The 21448-nt window shown below is 36.0% G+C and overlaps 1 protein-coding gene across 1 annotated transcript in view; it reads right to left on the bottom strand.

Moving 5' to 3' along the window:
- Window positions 1-21448, bottom strand: part of LOC127414313 (CUB and sushi domain-containing protein 1-like) — a 520597-nt gene that overhangs the window by 39219 nt on the left and 459930 nt on the right. The window contains exons 51-57 of the mRNA XM_051652256.1: window positions 19731-19925; window positions 15773-15946; window positions 14331-14504; window positions 11635-11808; window positions 8185-8373; window positions 5710-5883; window positions 1838-2020 (exon numbers count right to left, since the gene is read on the bottom strand). Of these exons, the coding sequence (XP_051508216.1) occupies window positions 1838-2020; window positions 5710-5883; window positions 8185-8373; window positions 11635-11808; window positions 14331-14504; window positions 15773-15946; window positions 19731-19925 (1263 nt within the window). The remainder of the gene's footprint in view (window positions 1-1837; window positions 2021-5709; window positions 5884-8184; window positions 8374-11634; window positions 11809-14330; window positions 14505-15772; window positions 15947-19730; window positions 19926-21448) is intronic.

Below are 21448 nucleotides of genomic sequence, written 5' to 3'. Positions count from 1 at the left end.
CTGAAAGTTCAGCTTTGATCACAGGAATAAATTGCATTTTACAATATATTCAAATAGAAAACAGTTATTTTAAATTGTACAAATATTTCACAATATCACTGTTTTTGCTGTATTTTGGAAGAAATAAATGCAGCCTTGGTGAGCAGAAGAGACTTCTTTTAAAAACATTAAAAAATCTTACAGATCTAAAACTTTTAAACGGTAGTGTAGGTCTAAAGTTTTTAAGTAAAGTCTTTATGTAAAGAAAATGTATAGTCAGATTACTTCTTTTAACTTAAACTTGATTTTGTGAATAAGCTACAAACAATACATTCAATCATTAAGTCTCCTCACATTCATTCTCTCTCAGGGGAGGGGTCTTTGTCTCCTCAGGTGTGAATCTCATCAATATTCATGATCATCCACGCCTCCTCGCATATGGCCTTTCTAACACTAAAAGTGTCTTACAAAAGTTAAATGACTATATTGTTTTGTATGAATGAATGATCATGATGGTTTTCACATTATTTTGTAGCAAAAACTCTAGGCTACAAGATCCAGTTATCAAAAGTCTTGTGAACAAATGTTTAGTATGTATTATATGGCCTTATTTCAGTGACTTAAAATTGTGTTTTTTGAAAAACCACGCATAAACGTTATTTTCTCAAAAATACAAACATGTACATACATGTTGCTCACATATTATTGTAGCCCAGTTTGTGCTGAATACAGTGTTATCAGACTTGAGCCATTAATATGTTTTTAAGCAACTGAAAAAAGCCCAAATGTCAAGGCATGTCAAAACTTCTCCAAGGCCCAAAACACCCTCAGACCACAGAGGGTTACGACATTACAGCTTCTTTTTCTATAAGAGCACAGTTTTCTGATAAGCTGCTTTGAAATGATGCGTGTTGTGAAAAGCGCTATACAAATAAAAATGACTTGACAATTTCCATTTCATATGTAAGTGTATTGTCTAGGAATTGCTCCAAGTTATTGCTTTTTTGTTGAAACGTCTTACTTTGTTGGGTTTAAAAAGGAAGCAAAATGTAACAATTTAAGAATTACTTTAATAGAACTCTGAATAAAGTAGTGCTCACACTTTAAATAAAGTAAAAATTTCCCATATTTGCATAAACGGTGAGCCACGTGTTCTACTCATTAATCCATACTGGACCAATGTATCGTTACGCACCAGGATAATGACAGGCCCTTTTGTGCAGCTCTTCTAACTAGAGCCATTGAGTTAACTGCAATTACCGATTTCAGGCCTGTTAGTATCAAAAGATCAATTTTACACTAATTACAGCATAGAATTCAGGAAAAGCTCTAGCCGAGCAGGTTAAGAGAGGTGCAGGAACAAAGAGAACACATTTTAATTTGATCTGCTTTAGTTTCTTACCATCCATTTAAACCTCTTTAAAGGCACAAACTAAAATACAGCTAGTCTCTCAAGCATACACTTTTCTCATTAGGAAATTGCTTGTACAAGATCACAGTTTGCCCAGAGGAAGAAACATTTGCCAGTTCTGATGAAATTAAGCTTCAGTGTAAAGCAAAATCGTGGTGGTGTTTAATTTCAGTGAAGTACTCCATGTCACCTTGTGTGGGCCCATCGGCTTATTCTTCATTATTACTTTTTTCCACATTTTAGAATAATAGTTAAGTCATCAAAACTATGAAATGTCATTAGAAAGAAGAATTTGCGATTACATACATTTAGTAAATAGATATAGAAAATAGATTAAAGCTCTGCACACTCAGTTAATTCTCTCAACCTATGTATTTAGGTGTTTAGGTCAGCTGGTGTTTAAGATCATGAGAAATTACTGTAAATACATGTTTAAGTGGCCCTCACCTTCACACGCAGGTTGGGTGCCGCTCCAGGAGCCGTTCTGCAGGCAGGTGCGCTCTGATGATCCGATCAGTGTGTAACCCGCCTCACATGTGAACCTCAAGAGGCTTTTATGCTTGAACTCCTCCCCGAGCCGAGAACCATGAGGAGGAAATCCTGGATCACCACAGAATCCCGGATTATCACCTGGAATTTGGAAATATGAAGATGTGACACTATAATGCGGCCACTTTTTAAGCAGATGTGGTTACGGAAGTATTTTTCTTATTTATTAAAATTTTTCAATAAATAAAAAAACCAACCAGCTCTGAAATTAATCATGTTGACTCAAAGCAAAAAAGCGAAAAAAAAATAAAAAATATTGAAAATCGGATAAAAAGGCAAAGGTACAAGATTAGTATTTGAATTCTTTTATGTAGGAATGTGCAATCACAATAAAATACAAAATAGTAATAAATTGTATGAAAATTATACAAAAACTTCTGTATGTTGACTGGTTGGTCTCAATGAGAATAAAAAAAAAAAAAATGTACCTTTTTGTACAAGCCAAGTTGTACAATATCTTATTTAACCATCTCTTACAAATTATTACAAGTTACTATTAAAATATTACAAGTACTCATTCCATGAAGTATTGCAAATGATGTAATTGAATTATAAATGGCAGTATACAATTATTTTATGTATATATATGTAAACAATATTGGAAGATATTCAAACACTATAAATCATTTTATTGTTGTAGTTTACTGAGCTCTTTTGGCTCCTGTTTCATAGTAACAGCAATTTCTGTGATTGGTGGATCTTTCGTCAGGATCAGGTCCTTAAACACAATATACAATGTGTCATATATTTCAGGTGACATTGTATATTTCAGGCTGATCAGATAATTCGCTTGCACAAATCTAGTTTGTGGCAAAGAATATGGGAAGTGTGGACACTCTATGTTATGTAGAGGATATACAGTTGTGCTCAAAAGTTTGCATACCCTGGCAGAAATTGTGAAATTTTGGCATTGATTTTGAAAATATGATTTTAGGATAGTGATCATATGAAGCCATTTATTATCACATAGTTATTTGGCTCCTTTTTAAATCATAATGATAACAGAAATCAACCCAAATGGCCCTGATCAAAAGTTTACATACCCTTGAATGTAAACTTCAACACACACAGGTTTAAATGGCAATTAAAGGTTAATTTCCCACACCTGTGGCTTTTTAAATTGCAATTAGTGTCTGTGTATAAGTAGTCAATGAGTTTGTTAGCTCTCATGTGGATGCACTGAGCAGGCTAGATACTGAGCCATGGGGAGCAGAAAAGAACTGTCAAAAGACCTGCGTAACAAGGTAACAGAACTATATAAAGATGGAAAAGGATATAAAAAGATATCCAAAGCCTTGAAAATGCCAGTCAGTACTGTTCAATCACTTATTAAGAAGTGGAACATTTGGGGATCTCTTGATACCAAGCCAAGGTCAGGCAGACCAAGAAAGATTTCAGCCACAACTGCCAGAAGAATTGTTCGGGATACAAAGAAAAACCCACAGGTAACCTCAGGAGAAATACAGGCTGCTCTGGAAAAAGACGGTGTGGTTGTTTCAAGGAGCACAATACGACGATACTTGAACAAAAATGAGCTGCATGGTTGAGTTGCCAGAAAGAAGCCTTTACTGTGCCAATGCCACAAAAAAGCCAGGTTACAATATGCCCGACAACACCTTGACATGCCTCACAGCTTCTGGCACACTGTAATTTGGAGTGACGAGACCACAATAGAGCTTTATGGTCACAACCATAAGCGCTATGTTTGGAGAGAGGTCAACAAGGCCTATAGTGAAAAGAATACCATTCCCACTGTGAAGCATGGTGGTGGCTCACTGATGTTTTGGGGGTATGTGAGCTCTAAAGGCATAGGGAATCTTGTGAAAATTGATGGCAAGATGAATGCAGCATGTTATCAGAAAATACTGGCAGACAATTTGCATTCTTCTGCATGAAAGATGCGCATGGGACGCTCTTGGACTTTCCAGCACGACAATGACCCTAAGCACAAGGCCAGGTTGACCCTCCAGTGGTTACAGCAGAAAAAGTTGAAGGTTCTGGAGTGGCCATCACAGTCTCCTGACCTTAATATCATCGAGCCACTGTGGGTAGATCTCAAACGTGCGGTTCATTTAAGACGACCAAAGACTTTGCATGACCTGGAGGCATTTTGCCAAGACGAATGGGCAGCTATATCACCTGCAAGAATTTGGGGCCTCATAGACAACTATTACAAAAGACTGCATGCTGTCATTGATGCTAAAGGGGGCAATACACAGTATTAAGAACTAAGGGTATGCAGACTTTTGAACGGGGTCATTTCATTTTTTTCTTTGTTGCCATGTTTTAATTTATGATTGTGCCATTCTGCTATAACCTACAGTTGAATATGAATCTCATAAGAAAAAAAAGAAATGTGTTTTGCCTGCTCACTCATGTTTTCTTTATAAATGGTACATATATTACCAATTCTCCAAGGGTATGCAAACTTTTGAGCACAACTGTGTGTATATATATATATATATATATATATATATATTTTTTTTTTTTTTTTTTTTTTTTATTCTTGTAAACTTCAAAAGACACATGTATTTTTTCAAACCAAAAATTATGTAGGGCCTTTATCACATTTAGAGAATTATATAACAATATATTGTATTATTCAGGGCCTGTTTTTATATTAAGGACCCCTCCCCCCCAAAAAAGTTAGACTAAAAAGGTTTAGTCCCTACCACTGTTGACATGACATGGTTATGGCCTTTGTGTAGTTCTTAACCAGGATTCAGCAATTAAAATGCTTTTTTTTTTTTTTTTTCTTCATGTAGTTAATATAATGCTGTTTTTGGCTTCAACATATATATATATATATATTATTGTCTAGAAAGGTTTTAACATTATCACTAAAAATAGAATTTCTCTATGAAGAAAATGAGGTGATTTTTACTTCCAGAACCCGACTGTTCTATTGTAGTGAATGCTGGTTTACGTGAAAAGAGTTACATGAACAACAAATATAAAATAGCTTAAAGGGATAGTTCGCCCAAAAATTCAAATTCTCTCAATATTTACTCACCCTCATGTCATCCCAGATGTGTATGACTTTCTTTCTTCTGCAGAACACAAATGAAGATTTTTATAAGAATATTTCAGTTCTGCAGGTCCTTACAATGCAAGTAAATGGTGACCAAAACGTTGAAGCTCCAAAAATCACAGAAAGGAATCAAAAAAGTAATCCATACAACTCCAGTGGTTAAATCTATATTTTCAGATAAGTGCAGGTGAGAAACAGATCAATATTTAAGTACTTTTTTTACTATAGATTCTCCTCCCAGCCCAGTAGGTGGCGATATGCACAAAGAATGTGAACTGCGAAAACACAAAAGAAGAATGCTGAAGTAAAGGTGGAGATATATAGTAAAAAAGGACTTAAATATTGACCTGCTTCTCACCCACACCTATTATATCACTTCTGAAGACATGGATTAAACCACTGGTGTAATCGTGTAGATTACTTTTATGCTGCCTTTATGTGCTTTTTGGACCTTCAGAGTTCTGGCCACCATTCACTTGCATTTTATGTACCTGGGATGGCATAAGGGTGAGTAAATGATAAGAGAATTTTCATTTTCGGGTGAACTATTCCTTTGAGGATGTGCAAAACTTGGAGTTTGAGAAAGTAAGTACATTGCTTGCAACAGCATTTGATGTTTAAACTTTAAGAGTTCTTTGGGTTCAGACAGAGATGTAAGTCCAAAGTAAGCTGAGCTTCTCAGACAGGGGCTTAAAGATCAGTTGTCTGTCTGGTCTCCAGTTTCTGCTGATGGATATACCTGAGCAGTAGGGTGGTGAGCCGCTCCACCGGCCATCCTCTAGGCATTGGCGTGTGCCGTTCCCCACCAGAGTTCGGCCCATGCTGCAGGTGTAATGGACCACGGCTCTGTTGGTGAACTTCTGGCCCGACATGTCAGCAAATGGCGGTGTGCCAGGATCACCGCAGGATATAGCTATAGGGGGCAGCAGGAAGGGAAAAGAGCATCTTGGATAAGATACTTCAACTTTACTGTTCTTTCCCATATCATTAAACAACTTAAAGTTCTAATTGTGTCGCACTGCCTCAAAAAAAGATGCACTATTTCTATGCAGAATTGTGCATGCAATTTTTACAACTACCATAGAAATGGGTTTTTGTTGCGATCTACTCATAATCATATGTACAGTGGCCTCAAAATTATTAAAGGAATATTCTGGGTTCAATACAAGCTCAATTGACAGCATTTGTGGCATAACGTTGATAACCACAAACATTTATTTAGACTTGCCCCTCCCTTTCTTTAAAAAAAAAGAAAATAAAAAAATCTGGGTTACAGTGAGGCACTTACAATGGAAGTGAATGGGGGCCAATTTTTGATCATTAAAATACTTTTTCAAAAAGTATACATAGACACAAGACATAAACAATATGCATGTAAACATGACTTTAGTGTGATAAAATCACTTATTAACCTTTTCTGTGTAAAGTTATAGCCAATTTTACTACTTCGTTGCCATGATGAAATGTCAACAAACACTAAAACCCTAAAATGACTGTAAAAATGACAATTTCAACAATTTTACAGCTCAAATAATAGACGAGTTTCAACAGAACAGTTAATGTAAATACTTTGATAAAATTATAAGCTTCATGTTTCTGCCTTTAAACCCTCCAAAAATTGTTCCCATTCACTTCCATTGTAACCTCCATTTTTGCTTTGTTTAAAGAAAAGGCGGGATGAGTCGAAATTTATTTTTGTGGTAATCAACATTATGCCACTAAGGCTGTCAATTGAGATTCACTTATACTGAACCCAGAATATTCCTTTAATTTATTGCATAACAAAATATTAAATACCAAGTGGCAACTGCAAAGAAATGATGTAAGACTGTTTTAAACATAAATAGAAGCAGATAAATATACTTGATAAGAAAAATTGAAAATATACCCCTTTGGCCAATTATTTTTATTTTTTCCTTCTTTTCTTTCTTACTTAAGGGGGAATACAACAGAGCCCCTTAGAAGACAGGGGGTGGGGGTTTTTATTTTGAAATAGTTTGTATTCCCTCACAAAATGTTTGCAATAGTTTGTGATGCCACACAATAACTTATGCGTTCCCTCGCAATATGTGTTGCGTTTGCTCGCAATAGTTTGCATTCCCTTGCAATAAGTTTTGTGTTCCCTTCCCAAGTAATACATTTTGTGTTCCCTCACAATAGTTTGCGTATCATCACAATAAGTTTTCTGTTCCTTCGTAATACTTTTTGCATTACCTTGCAATCGTTGTGGGTTCACTCACAATACCTTTATCCATCCCTTACCAAAAATGTCCATGGTTTTACTACTATAACCATATTTTACTATGATATTCATGGTAAAACTGTAATAAAAAGCAAATAAAAAACAACAATGACAAACAAATGAATAAATAAAGCATGTTTAGTTTTTTTATAGTAACACCATGGTTAATTTGTTGTATATGTACCATGGTTAAAAAAAATAAAAAAAATAAATAAAAATACTATAGTGAAACTATGGATATACTATGGATACTGTAGCATGGTAAATTTGTGGTTATGGATTTACTACAAATGCCATTCTTGAACTACTGTATAGTAACTGTAGTAAAACCACAGTCAATTTGTATAAGGGATGAATAAATGCATTGCCAGGAAATGCAAAACACTGTGCAAGGAAACACAAAACATGTTGTGAGGACAAACTATCATGAGGGAACACAAAACTGATTGCGAGGGAATGTAAGGGAATGTAAAACTTGTTGTTAATAGAATGGAAAACTTATTGTGAGGTCAAGCAAATTATTGCAAGGGAAGCCAAAACTTATTGCAAGGGAACGCAAACTATTGCGAGGGAAAGCAAAAAAATAAATAAAATAAAAATAAAATAATCTGTTCTCTAAGGGCCTCCGTATTATCTAACTAACTAAATGTGGTTACATTCATTTTAAATGCTTTAAAACAATAAAACAACAAAACAATAATCATTTGCCAATAGGGTAAAATAAATAAATAAAAACAAATGATTCAAGATATATTCTCTGAAAGCAAGTCTTAATTTCTTCTAATTTCAGCAGTTTTGTTGTTCTCAAGTTAATGTTTCTTGTCTTAAAGATGTTTAGATATTTTTACTGAAAAACAAGAAAAATACAAATTAAGAAAATGATTTGATGAAGAATGCAGTCTTGTATTGCATGTACACTGTATCAATCACTAAATGTGGGTGTATTGGTGGAAACAGCGACACATCACTCACAAAGGCACTTAGGAAGTGATCTGTCCCAGAAGCCATTTGAGCGGCAGGTGAGGACGGAAGAGCCGAGGAGATAGAAGCCCCTCTTGCAGTGATACATCACCGTGTTTCTGTAATTGAAGCTCTCGGGGTAGCGCTGTAGAGAGTGACGAATGGCATTCTCCACAAAGCCTGGATCAGAGCAGTTTACCACTGCAAGATAAAAACAGCTAGATGCTTAATGTCTGACAGGGAAAGCAAGAGTGAGGAGAGGGAGAGAAGAAATCAATGGAGGAGGCAGAACAGTAGAATCGCTTCTGCAGCCTCTGGAGCAATTTCAATCAACTGCAAACCGCAATACTCACGGTCTTTCTGAAGACACCTATGTATAATAAGAGTGTGCATTGAGTTCCTTCAGGATTCTCTGTCTTTTATTGGTGCACTTTTTCAACAGTGAAGGGTCTTTTGTTTTACAGAGCATACTTGGAACTAGGGTTGTCACTAGTGGCGTCTCTAGGTTTTGAAAACAATCGGGGAGTGAAGTTACAACATCAGGGGCACTTAAAAAAAAAAAAAAACCTTTTCAGTCCCAGCAAAGGCACCTGCACTGCTATCCACGTCATCTTTTTTGAAGCTGTAGTATTATGCTAATTTTACAAAATAATATACATAATAATATACACCAACCATCATTCATGCGATTATCTAATCAACCAATCATTTGGCAGCAGTACAGTGCATAAAAGCATGCAGATACAGATCAGGAGCTTCAGTTAATGTTCACATCAACCATCAGAATGGGGAAGAAATGTGATCGCAGTGATTTGGAGCGTGACATGATTGTCGGTGCCAGATGGGCTGGTTTGAGTATTTCTGTAACTGCTGATCTCCTGAGATTTTCGCACACAACAGTCTCTAGAATTTCCTCCGAATGGTACAATTATATACAATAAACAATTACATGTGACAATTCTACATATATTTTACAATTATATATGACAATTCTACCTTTTTACAATTGTATATGACAATTTTACTTTTTTGTCATTATATTATAGTTATTTTTTTGCAATTGTATATGACTTTTCTTCACTTTTTACTGTTATTTATTAACTTTTTATAATTTTATATGATAATTTTATACTTTTTAACAACTATATATGACAATTCTACCTTTCTTTTTTTACAATTAAATATGATGATTATAGCTTTTTTCAATTATATATTACAGTTCTTCCTTTTTTTTTTTTTTTTACAAATGTATATGACAGCTCTACCTTTTTTACAATTGTATATAAATGTACTTTTTTGTTATTATATAACAGTTATAGTTTTTTACAATTTTATGTCTTTTCTTTACTTTTTGCTGTTGTTTATGACCTTTTTACAATCGTATGATAGATTTTTTTACTTTTTTAACAACTATTTGTTAATTATTATTTTTTTTCAAATGTATATGACAATTCTATATATTTTTTCAATTACATATGACAGTTCTTCCTTTTTTACAAATGTACAGTATATGACAGCTCTACCTTTTTTTTTTTTTTTACAATTGTATATAATTTTACTTTTTTATGTTATTATATAACAGTTATAATTTTTTTGCAATTGTATATGACTTTGCTTCACATTTACTGTTGGTAACTTTTTTACCATTATATACGACATTTCTTCTTTTTTTTTCTTTTACAAATTTGTATGACAATTCTACCTTTTTTAGAAATATGACAATTATAGCTTTTTTACCATTTTATACACACACACACACACACACACACACACACACACACACACACATATATATATATTCTATGTAATATTCTATGACAATTCTATGTATATTTTTCAATTATATATGACAGTTCTAGCTTTTTTACAACTGTATATGAAAATTTTACTTTTTTGTGAATATATAACCGATATTGTTTTTTGCAATTATATATGACTTTTCTTCACTTTGTACTGTTGTTTATGACCTTTTTACAATTGCAGATTGTTTCTTTACCTTTTTAACAACTACATATGACAATTCTACCTTGTTTTACTATTAAATATGACGATTATAGCTTTTTTACAATTATATATGGCATTTATATCTATACCTTTTTTACATCTCTTTTTTTTTAATTATTATTCTATATGGCTTTTATATCCTTTTTAATTGTTGCATATGACACTTCTGCCTTTATTCTAATTGTATTAATATTATAACTTTTTTTATTATTGTATATGCCTACTTACCTTTAAAGTAATTTAATGTATACAACATTTCTTGTCAAACAAGGCTATTTTAATTACCTTAAAATGTAAATGAGCCTTGTTAGTCAAATACATAAATAAGAAAAATACTGGCAATAGATAAAGCTAACATCAACCCATTTTTGTGTTTGTTTTATGGAACAATTGCTCTGCTAAAAGGCATGCCAGTCTTTCTCCCCACTGAGTGCTTCATCTCTGGGCTTGAGCCGGTGGGGAATTGTCCATCTTACACGTGTTGACCTGGCTCACGATTCAGTTTCACCAGGCCACCATTGACAACTTCCTTTGCATATTAATTAATCATTAAAGTGACAGGATGTGCATGGTTACTCCTACTTAATGTCAGAAAACATCCCACGATGTCACGCGGGGTGCTGCAGAGCCATTTAATTTTCAAATCGACACGTCAAGATGGGAAATGGCATAAAGAGAATTATTTGCACATTGCTTCTTGTCATTCAAAGACTGGCTTAGAGTGTTGTGCACAGATGTTGGTTTCGCTTTGTTAATGCTAAGCTCATGAGCCGTGAGTGTTAAACAGTCTTACTAAGGAGCCGCTCGCATAACAAGACAATGTTCAAGACTGCATCTCCCCTGAGATTATAAACTGCATTCTGGGACAGACTGCCTGACACAGAGTTGAGTGCCATTCAGAATTAAATTAATGTGCCTTTTAAATTACAATTCAGTTCCGGAATTTGATTTGAATTAAACAGGACATATAATTGTGATTTGATTTTGAATTTAAGGAAATAGAATTGAAGTAGCATGACATTTAAAGGAATTTGTAGTTTGTAGTAAAAAACAAAAAAAAACAATTATATATATATATATATATATATATATATATATATATATATATTTGTTTTGTTTTTTTTTTCCCAGTTTGAATTACACATGAACATGCTATCATAAGCACAACATAAGGGGTATTTCCAGAAACCCTAGGTGGTGTTAATAATCAGCATTTTGAAGGAAACCTATTGTACTGACATTTGTATTTAGCGTATGTATATTTCCTTATATTTAATACATTTAATTTTATGGATAATGGTAGATGCTCTAATACTCTAATTAAAGCCCAACATCATTAAAATGGAGCCAGAATGCATGTAGCATCAGGGAACCATTTCTTAATTCCAAATTTTGCTCAACCATGCTCTGAAAGCCATCACTATACAATCAATTTTAGTTTAATTGGAAGTCTCGTACCCTTGCACATAGGAAGTGGGTTGCTCCACTGTCCGTTCATTCGACACTGCGCTCTGGATGCACCGTGCAACAAATAGCCTGTGTTGCAGGTGAAGTTCACCACATCGTTGAGATTAAATTCACTGCCGTTTGTTCGACCATTAGCAGGGTTCCCAGGGTGGCCACAGGTTATGGCTGTGAAGGAAAAGGGAAACGTTTTAATTCCAGATGTGTAAGACTTTCTTTCTTCTGCAGAACACAAACAGAGATTTTTAGAAGAATATCTCAGCTCTGCAAGTCCAGATGATGAAAGTGAATGGTGGCCAGAACTTTGAAGCTCTAAAAATCACATAAAGACAGCATAAAAGTAATCCATACGACTCCAGTTGTTTAATTTGTGTCTTCTAAAGCAATCTAATCAGTTATGGGTGAGAAAAGACCAAAATATAACTCCTTTTTTCAGTATAAATTCCTTGGCGATCATGACTTCAAGCTCGATTACACTTCCTGCCCCATCTAGAGATCAGCACATGCATCAGGCACTAGGAAGTGCAATTGAGCTTGAAATCATGATTGTGTCTAGAGACTGCAAAGGCAAGATTTACAGTGAAAAAGGAGTTTGATATTGGACAATTGGATCGCTTCTGAAGACATTTATGCTGCCTTTATTTGCTTTTTGTAGCTTTAAAGATATAGTCACCATTCACTTGCATTGTGAGAGCCTACAAAACTAAAATATTCTTTAAAAATCTTTGTGTTCTGCAGAAGAAATTAAGTCATATACATCTGGGATGGTGAACTATTCATTTAGGTGTGGCAGTGGTCAGGCATATTTGAAAATGTCAACTTTTTGAACAAAAACATAGAAATACTTAAACAATTTCTAACAATAGAGAGTGCTTCAAAAGTGGGGTCTAACCTTAAAGGGATAGTTCACCCAAAAATCAAACTTCTCTCATTATTCACTTACCCTGATGCCATCCCAGATGTGTTTGACAACTAGTAAAAAACTTTTTAATTATCAATTTGTTTCTTACACAAACCTATCGGTTTGCTTCAGAAGACATTAATTGATTGACTGGAGTTGTGTGGATTACATTTATGCTGTCTAAATATGCCTTTTGGACCATAAATTGCCACCAGCCTGATGGCACCTGTTTAATTGAATTATAAGGACCTACAGAGCTTCAACATTTTTCTAAAAATCTTAATTTGTGCTCTGCTGAAGAAAGACACATCTGGGATGTCATAAGAGTAAGTGAATAATGAGAGAATTTTCATTTTTGGCTGAACTATCCCTTTAAGGTGATCTATGGTTAAGGGTTCATATTTGTCCAAAAAAGCTAAATATAAAAAGCCTTTCTATGTATTAATAGTACCATGGTTATTTAGTCTTTTTTTCTCTTTTTTTTTTTTTGGACAAAAGTAGAATGTTTAAAGTATCTGTCAAGCTCAACAACAACAAAAAAGCTCCATTAAATCATCATCCTGGTGGATAGCAGCAGATTCTTCTCAAGAATCTCCCGGTAAAGGGCTCCATTCATCGTTCCTTCAATTATATGAAGTCTGCCAGTGCCATGCGATGAAAAACAGTCCCACACCATGATTCTTCCAACTCCAAACTTCACTGTTGGTATAGTGTTTTTAGGGTGATGTGCAGTGCCATTTCGTCTCCAAACATGGTGTGTAGTATGACAGCCAAAAAGTTCAATTTTGCTCTCGTCTGACCAGACTACACGAGCTTCGACATGCCTTTTCTTTAGTAATGGAGTCTTGCGGGGTGATCGTGCATAGAGGCCATGGCGTTGGAGTGCATTGCCTATTGTTTTCTCTGTGACGATGGTACCTGCTGCCTCCAAGTCTTTCTGGAGCTCTTTCCGAGTGGTCCTTGGCTCTTGGGCTACTCTTCTGACTATTCTTCTGACTCCCTGGTCAGAAATCTTGCGAGGAGTACCTGTGCGTGGCCGGTTGATGATGGAGTGATGTTGCTTCCACTTGTTGATAATGGCCTCAATGGTGCTTACTGGAAGATTCAGAAGTTTTGAAATACGTCTGTATCCGATTCCATCAATATGTTTCACAACAATAAGGTTGCAAAGGTCTTGGGAGAGCTCTTTGCTTTTACCCATCATGAGATGTTTCTTGTATGACACCTTGGTAATGAAAAGCCTTTTTATAGACCATCAATTTACTAACCCAGCTGATATTCATTTGCACAGATAGGAGGTATAATTACTTTCTAACTACTTACGGATTTCAGCTGGTTCCTTGCCTTACCTTGCCTTGGAGAACTGCTTTTTCTTAGTGTGTTCAATACTTTTTTCCTGTGTCATTCCACTTTATTACACATAACTTTATTTATGGGCTTTAATGTTGTGAATTCTTTACATTTGCGGATTTCTTGAGTTACTGATGTCTGGTGAAAATGTAATGTGAATAGCCTCACTAAAAATATATTTACTGAAAAAATGTTGATGCGTTCAATACTTATTTCCCCCATATATATATATATATATATGTTTTTTTTTTGTTAGTTTTTTTGCCTGCTTTAGCCTGTTTTCAGTATTCAGTATTTTTTGCACTTTTTAAGAGCTTGACAGGAGCTTTCTATTTGTATGTTTCATGTATAAAAATAAAAATGACGGTGAGTTTGGGTAAACTATTCCTTAAATACATATTTCTTCAAAAGTTTAAAAGTGATCTGTAAAGACACTTACGAACACACACTGGCGCCTGCCCTGACCACCTGTGGTCTTGTTGGCATATTCGAACCGACGTCCCTATGAGTCGAAAGCCCAGGTTGCACTGATAAACAACCGTGTCCCTGTAACTCGATCCATCACCACTGATGTGGCCGTTAACGATCAGATCAGGGGAATCGCAATGACCAGCTGACAGAAAGAAGCAAACAACATTTTTACATTAATGACAATCAACACAAAGTCTCACGTTACCCCATTACTCAATAAGTACAAATTCTAGGAGTTTAACAGGGAGTGAAGCATGAGTGCTATTTTCAGGGAGCACTCTTGCAGTCACTACTTGACATTTTGATGAAATGCCCTCCTTGCTGTTTGGTCAAGCAGCAGGTGATGTGTGTAAGGGTCAATGCTGATCATCACACACTGGCATATTTCACTTCACATTTGCTCAAACTTGAATGCTTTCTGTTACAATATTATCTACAATAAAGGAGACATTTATTTTAAATACTTTTATTTACAGCTGTGTTTTTATGTTATACCCGAGATTGAAATAATCAGTCCTCATGACTTTTGGACAGACAGAAATTGTGATCTCAAAGTCTATACATATTTCTGTAAAATTCTTTGGCATTTTCTGTACAACTGGTCATGAATGGACATTGTTTTTTGGGGGGGGGGGGTTTCTCCATGCTGATCTATTATTGTGATATCAACAATTTCAGATAAACCCACCCCTAAAAACCAAAACAAACTGTGATTGATCACTTTTCATGCCATTTAGATTCAATCCAGTGGTGAAGTAGTGTCTGAAGAGGTGGGCATCCTGTGAATTTATGAAGGATATGGTGAAAACTCAGTGAAACCAGTGTAGTCCAATTTCTGAACTAATTACTATTTTGAGTCGTTTCTTTTGAATCTACAGCGTGAAACATACAGCGCAACCAGTGTAGTCTGATTCTCTAACAAATTACTCTTTGGAGCCGGTTCTTTTGAGTCTACAGTGAGAACAAACAGCTTGACCAGTGTAGTCTGATTCCCTAATGAATGACTCTTATCAGATGATTCTTTTTAGTGAATGAAAATGTTACTGTACCGCAAGTCATTCATTTCATCAATTCCGAATTTAAGTAAACCAAGCTAGCTAAAATTAGCTAAAATATGTTCATTAAAAAGTCTGTCTAAACATTTTTTCTACAATTAAGGTTAGGTTTAGGGCTGTCATTGGTTGATAGGAACAACAAAGATGTCCTACTTATGGAAATCCCATTGTGCATAGTGTTGTACAATAAGTAGAACTATAGGGATAATAAAACATCAAAGGAAAACCTGAGTATTTCCAGTCAATAAATAGACCTATTATGCAAATCAAAATGAGCTATGCGCATTAGACACTAATGGGTCCACAATAAACAATGTTCAGACACAGAAGGTACATGTTGAAAGAGGCTACTTACCCAGACATTTAGTCTCGACTCCACTCCAGAGGCCGTTGGCCTGACACTCCCTCACGTGTGAGCCCACTAATGTGTACCCTGTGTTACACATGAATATAGCTGTGGCACCAAAGCTAGTCAGGGTGCCCATCTTCTTGCCATTAGGAGGAGATGGAAGCTTTCCACAGGAGATCACTGCAGGAAACACAGACAGTGCAGTATCTTTATTCCACAGGGTCAGTCTAAAACAAAGGTTGCATGATGACTGCTGACACAATAGTCCACTTGTATTGACTAATAGCTACCAGGAAATGGGAGGTGATGGGATCATGGCTTGTGACACAGTACCAGTAAATACTACTACTACTACTAGTAGAATTATTATACTAGTAGTAGTAGTGGTAGTAGTAGGCGTAATAGTAATTCAGTAAGGTATTTTCAACTTTAGGGTTAGGTTTACTGGTAGTATACTTAAAATGCTACTAAAGTATGCTATAGTTAACACTATGCAATAAGGTTCTATTTGTTAACAGTAGTGAATGCATTATGTTATCATGTCCTAACAAAGAATATATATATATATATATATATATATATATACAGTATACATTTTTACAGCACTTGTTAATTTTGGTAAATATTAATTTATAAAAATACAGTTGTTCATTATTAGTACTTGTTAGTTCATGATGCATTAAATAATGTTAACATATGCAACTTTTATTTTTAAAAATGTATATGTTAAAAATTAGCATTAACCAAAATTAATAGGTTCTATAACAATATTTTTCATTGATAGTTCATGTTAACTAATGTAGCCATCTAATGTTAACAAATACAACCTTGTTGTAAAGTGTTAGCTCTATTCCGGTAGTTGTCAAATAACGTGGGCATTAACGTTAACTTTTTTTGTATGCATTAGGGAAAGTGAATACAGCATTTTTATTTAATGAGTCACCATTTCAAATTTTTCACCACTGTTTAAAAAAAATAAAAAATGTATCTCCTTTTCTCCCAATTTGGAATGCACAATTCCCACTACTTAGTAGGTCCTTGTGGTGCCACGGTTACTCACCTCAATCTGGGTGGCGGAGTTGCCTCCGCTTCTGAGACTGTCAATTCGTGCATCTTATCATGTGGCTCAATGTGTATGACACCGTGGAGACTCCCAGCATGTGAAGGCTCATGCTGCTCTCCACAATCCATGCACATGCCCCATTGAGAGCAAGAACCACTGATCACGACCATGAGGAGGTTACCCCATGTGACTCTAACCTCCCTAGCAACTGGGCCAATTTGGTTGCTTTGGAGACCTGGTTGGAGTCACTCAGCGCACCCTGGATTTGAGCTCGTGACTCCAGGGGTGGTAGTCAGCATCAATACTCGCTGAGCTACCCAGGCCCCCTATTTTTCACCATTGTTAATCAACTTTTAGCCTTCTCATGCCATTAATTTCAATAGTTATGTGGCATGACAATTAATTTTTAAAAGTACAGATATTCCATGTTGTTCAGTTAATACAAAAAGCATAAAAAAACGCATGAACGATTTTAAAATAATTAGATTTGTTTTTCCTTTTTTTTTTTTATAAATTGCTTAAAAGTTAGCATATCGCACTGCAGGACACTGCTGTCAACAGCCCTTAAGAAAAATTTAAATGCATGCAATAATAAATGAATGTGTCTCTTCAATATCTGTTTGCAAAATACAGAAATCTAAATCTTAAACAAAATATATAGCCCATTTCAAAGACTATTTGTTGGATTTAGGAAGTGACGTCTTTTTCCCTTGAACATTTCCTGCTAGTTGTCAAACTCATTCAAAACAACAGCGGGAAGCGCTTCATTCATAGCGACTTTAACACGATTAGCGTGACTAAAGTTAACAAGATTGTTATAAAATATCATTATTAAAATGTGAACCACATTGGTCGATGGCTGGATGCTCTCTGGATGCCTGGAACTAACAGAAATTTTTACAATTTAAGCTCCAGCTGTTTGCATCGGTTCCTTTCATTAACAACCAACAAACATATCAAGTTACACTGCAGAGATGCATGTTACTGCATTATTTCTGCACTACTGGTGCATAAACACATTAAATAGTAAGCAGCCTCTGATTGCAATATTTACATTTGCTCTCTGACCTCAAATTAGTAAAAGCATTTTTCAACAAAGACTTCATCACTGAGATGCTGTTTACACAGCCCTTCCCTGCGGTAGAAACTAGCCCGGATCAGAACTGACTCAACAGTGGATGGCATCTTGCGCATACACGCTAAATCCAGAGGATTACACTTGGATCAGTGGAGAAATAAACGGGATGTGGTATAAAGAGTGGCCGGATTTCAGACATATTAACTGCCCTAATGAATTTGTTTCATTAGCTCACAATGAAGGCTGTTTGGTAATTAACACAGTGATCTTTGCATCAAATCCCAAGAAAGTAATTCACAATTCCCTTCAAGTGTGCATTTTTTATGTGGGGTCTCGTTAATGGAATAGTTCATTCTGTTATTTACTCACCCTCATGTTATTCCAAACTTATAACTTATGTATTATTGTCTCTCGTCTGTGAAACACAGAAGGAGATGTTTGGCAGAATGTCCGAGCTGCTTTTTTCCATACAACAAAAATGGATGGTGAATAATACTGCCAAGCTCCAGAAAGGACAAAAAGGGGCAATACTGAATAAGTATCATAAAAGTTGTCCACATGATGCGTGCGCTATATTTCAAAATTTTCGAAACCATATGATAGCTTTCTGCAAGGAACTGAGTGAAATTTAAATTATTATTTGCTAAAAATCACTACAGCTCTCAAATGTCATTTGCCGTCACATAAAAAAAAACAATTAAAATAAATAAGCCAACCGGTGTTCCAAGAGTACTGATATTTAGTAAAAGAGCACTGGGATGCTTCGTTATTTGTATCACTCCGCTTGTCTGTGTTTGCTGCTTTAACAAAAATATTCATCGTTTATGTTTATATAATTTACTTGATTTACTCAGTGTCCATTTCTACCGATTACATATTTACTCCAGTAAGTGGCGACAAATGAGCGTCACTTAAGGTATGAGTGAGACTTTAAATAATTGAATCAAATGATTAGTTAATAAAAAAAATAAAAAAGTTATTAAAGTTAAAAAGAGTTATTCACAATGAAAACAACTGAAGTGAAAAAAAAAAAATTGTTCACTTAAAAGATTTGTTCAAAAAACACAGATTTGTTTATGAATGCAACACTGCTTGTTAAAAACAGAGTATCCAAATAGAGCATAGAGCAAGTTATGCTTGATGCTTTGGCTTCTTTTGGAACTTTTTCAATGGTGGATAAAAAATGCATGAGCTAACTAGCCAATTTATAAAAAATTTTTGGCTTGAATGTAAGTTATTCAATATTATTTACTTGTTTGTTAAAGTGTCATTTAACAGCAGTAACACACTGGATATCGCGCTGTTGATATGAATATCAGTGATTATCTGCAGCCGAATCACAGTAGCGCTTAGATTCAGACCAACAGCACATAAGCAACACTTGATATCGCTTAAGTGTACAGTGTCAGTGATGTCAAACTTGCCCTTACACGTGTCGAACACAAGTGAAAATTAAGATTTTCTGGGAATAGCAGGTAAATTTCAGTCTGTTCCTCACATAAAGCTATCATATGGCTTCAAAAGACTTGGAATATAGCGCCCAAGAGCCATATGGACAACCTTTATCATATGTGTATGGTCCTTATATGTCCTTTTTGGAGCTTGGCAGTATAAATAACCATCCACTTGTTTTGAAAACCAAAGCTCTGAATTTTTGTGTAACTTCATTGTGTGTTTCATGGAAAAAATAAAATAGTACAGGGTCGAAAAGACATGAGGGTACATGATGACAGTTATTTTGATTTCAGAATTAACTATTAATTTAATGCATCTTCTTTATTTGGTAAATGTGTGTGTATACATGTGTATATGTGGTTTCTTACTCTTGCAGGTGGACTTGTCCTCTAGCCCCTCCCAGGTTGCATTAGCTAAGCATTTGATGGTCCTTCTGCCCCCAAGATAGTAGCCGGCAGAACAGCTCAGCATTATTCGTGCACCATACTCATTGAGCGAGCCCGAAATGAGACGCCACACCATGTGCTCAGAGAGCATGCTCTCAATGTTAGGACACTGCACCGCTGCAGGACAGAACACAAAGAATGCATTAATGGCACTCCTTAACAATGCAGCTCCTGGAACTAGAAGAACTAGAGCTTACAGGAATCCTAGGATACATGTATATCTCAACCTCTATCTGTCATTTTCTTCTATGTAAAAAAAAAATAAAAATCTCCTATCACAGTTTTAATATGCGGAGCCATTTGTTGGTTGATTCCCCCAAAAAAACAAAACAAAACAAAAATTACCAACACTGTGGTTCCATGGTGCTATCAAAACGTTGCTCACTGCACTGCACACATTGCATTATTTGAGCATTCTGACCAGTGCAACATATAGCACAGGGGCGTAGCTAGAGGGAGGGCAGGGTAGGCAGCTGCCCTAGGGCTCGGGGTGAGAAAGTGGCCGCAACGGTCGAAACCATAAAAATGACTGGGAGGGGGCCTGACAGTTTCTTTGCACTGGGGCCCGCAAGATCCAAGTTACGCCACTGATACAGCAGCAACATTGGCTCAACCAACGGGGTGAGTTTTGAGCAAGACTATCTTTTTTCGAGCAATGGCAGACAGCCAAAATAAATCTTTTGAAAATCATTACATTTTTCCACCCCAAACTCACGGCACTGGTTGAGCCAATGTTTCTACATCCAGCAAAGTCGGGCTACTCAAACAAATTGTTATTCTGTTTGTTGATGCTAGTGATGTTTAAATTACACACTTCACTTTTAAGATCCATTATGACAGGCTTTAACAAAGGTGAAGTGGGTGATTCTCAAAACCTGTCAACACAATGACAGGTTATATACTGTATACATTTTCATGTTGCTGATTTGAGAATTACATAATGACCATCTTTTTTTGCATTGCGGTGAAACTTTTCTTTGCGGTTGTGCAAAGACATTGCAGTGAAATTATTTCTTACTTGCTTCTTTTGATTTTCTTTGTAACTTTTATTTATTTTTGCATTCTACATAGTGTTCCTATTACACATTTCACCTTGAAATGTTTTCATAACTGCAAAGTGTTGCAATGAACTTGTAGCAAGGTGTGTAATTTCTGCACTTCTCCAGACAAATATTGGAATTGCAAAAATTAAATACTGTATCCAAGCAGGTTTCCCAATGTGATGCAGAGGAGGGCGTGGCCGTGCCGTGAGGACGCACATACAAAGCTGAATTGTCGTAATCAGCCAGGAGGGGGATAAAGACGAGCCGGAGGTGCCAGTTTGAGAGAGATAGAGACACACGCTGTGTGTGTGTCTCCTCCACCGACCGATTCAGGCCGTGGAAACCACTGGCATGACGTACTCCCCTCCCTTCTTGGAGGGGAGGTGTTGCCCTTCCGGACATCTTTCTGCCAGCAGGTCTTCCCCGCCTCACTGGAGGCATGGGAGAGACGAGGGGAGGGAGAGGGGAGAGGGAAAGAGTGAGGGGGAGAGACAGAGAGAGAGAGAGAGAGAGAGAGAGAGAGAGAAAAACTCGCTCGCCGGTCCCTGGACACGCTGTCGCCTGGTCCTCAGCTACTCCTCCGCCCTCTGGCAGATG

The sequence above is a fragment of the Myxocyprinus asiaticus genome, chromosome 23 (assembly GCF_019703515.2).
Source record: "Myxocyprinus asiaticus isolate MX2 ecotype Aquarium Trade chromosome 23, UBuf_Myxa_2, whole genome shotgun sequence".
Taxonomy (NCBI): Eukaryota; Metazoa; Chordata; class Actinopteri; order Cypriniformes; family Catostomidae; genus Myxocyprinus; species Myxocyprinus asiaticus.
The sequence above is the reverse complement of the archived record's forward strand: the minus strand, read 5'-3'. Positions and strand labels throughout refer to the sequence as shown.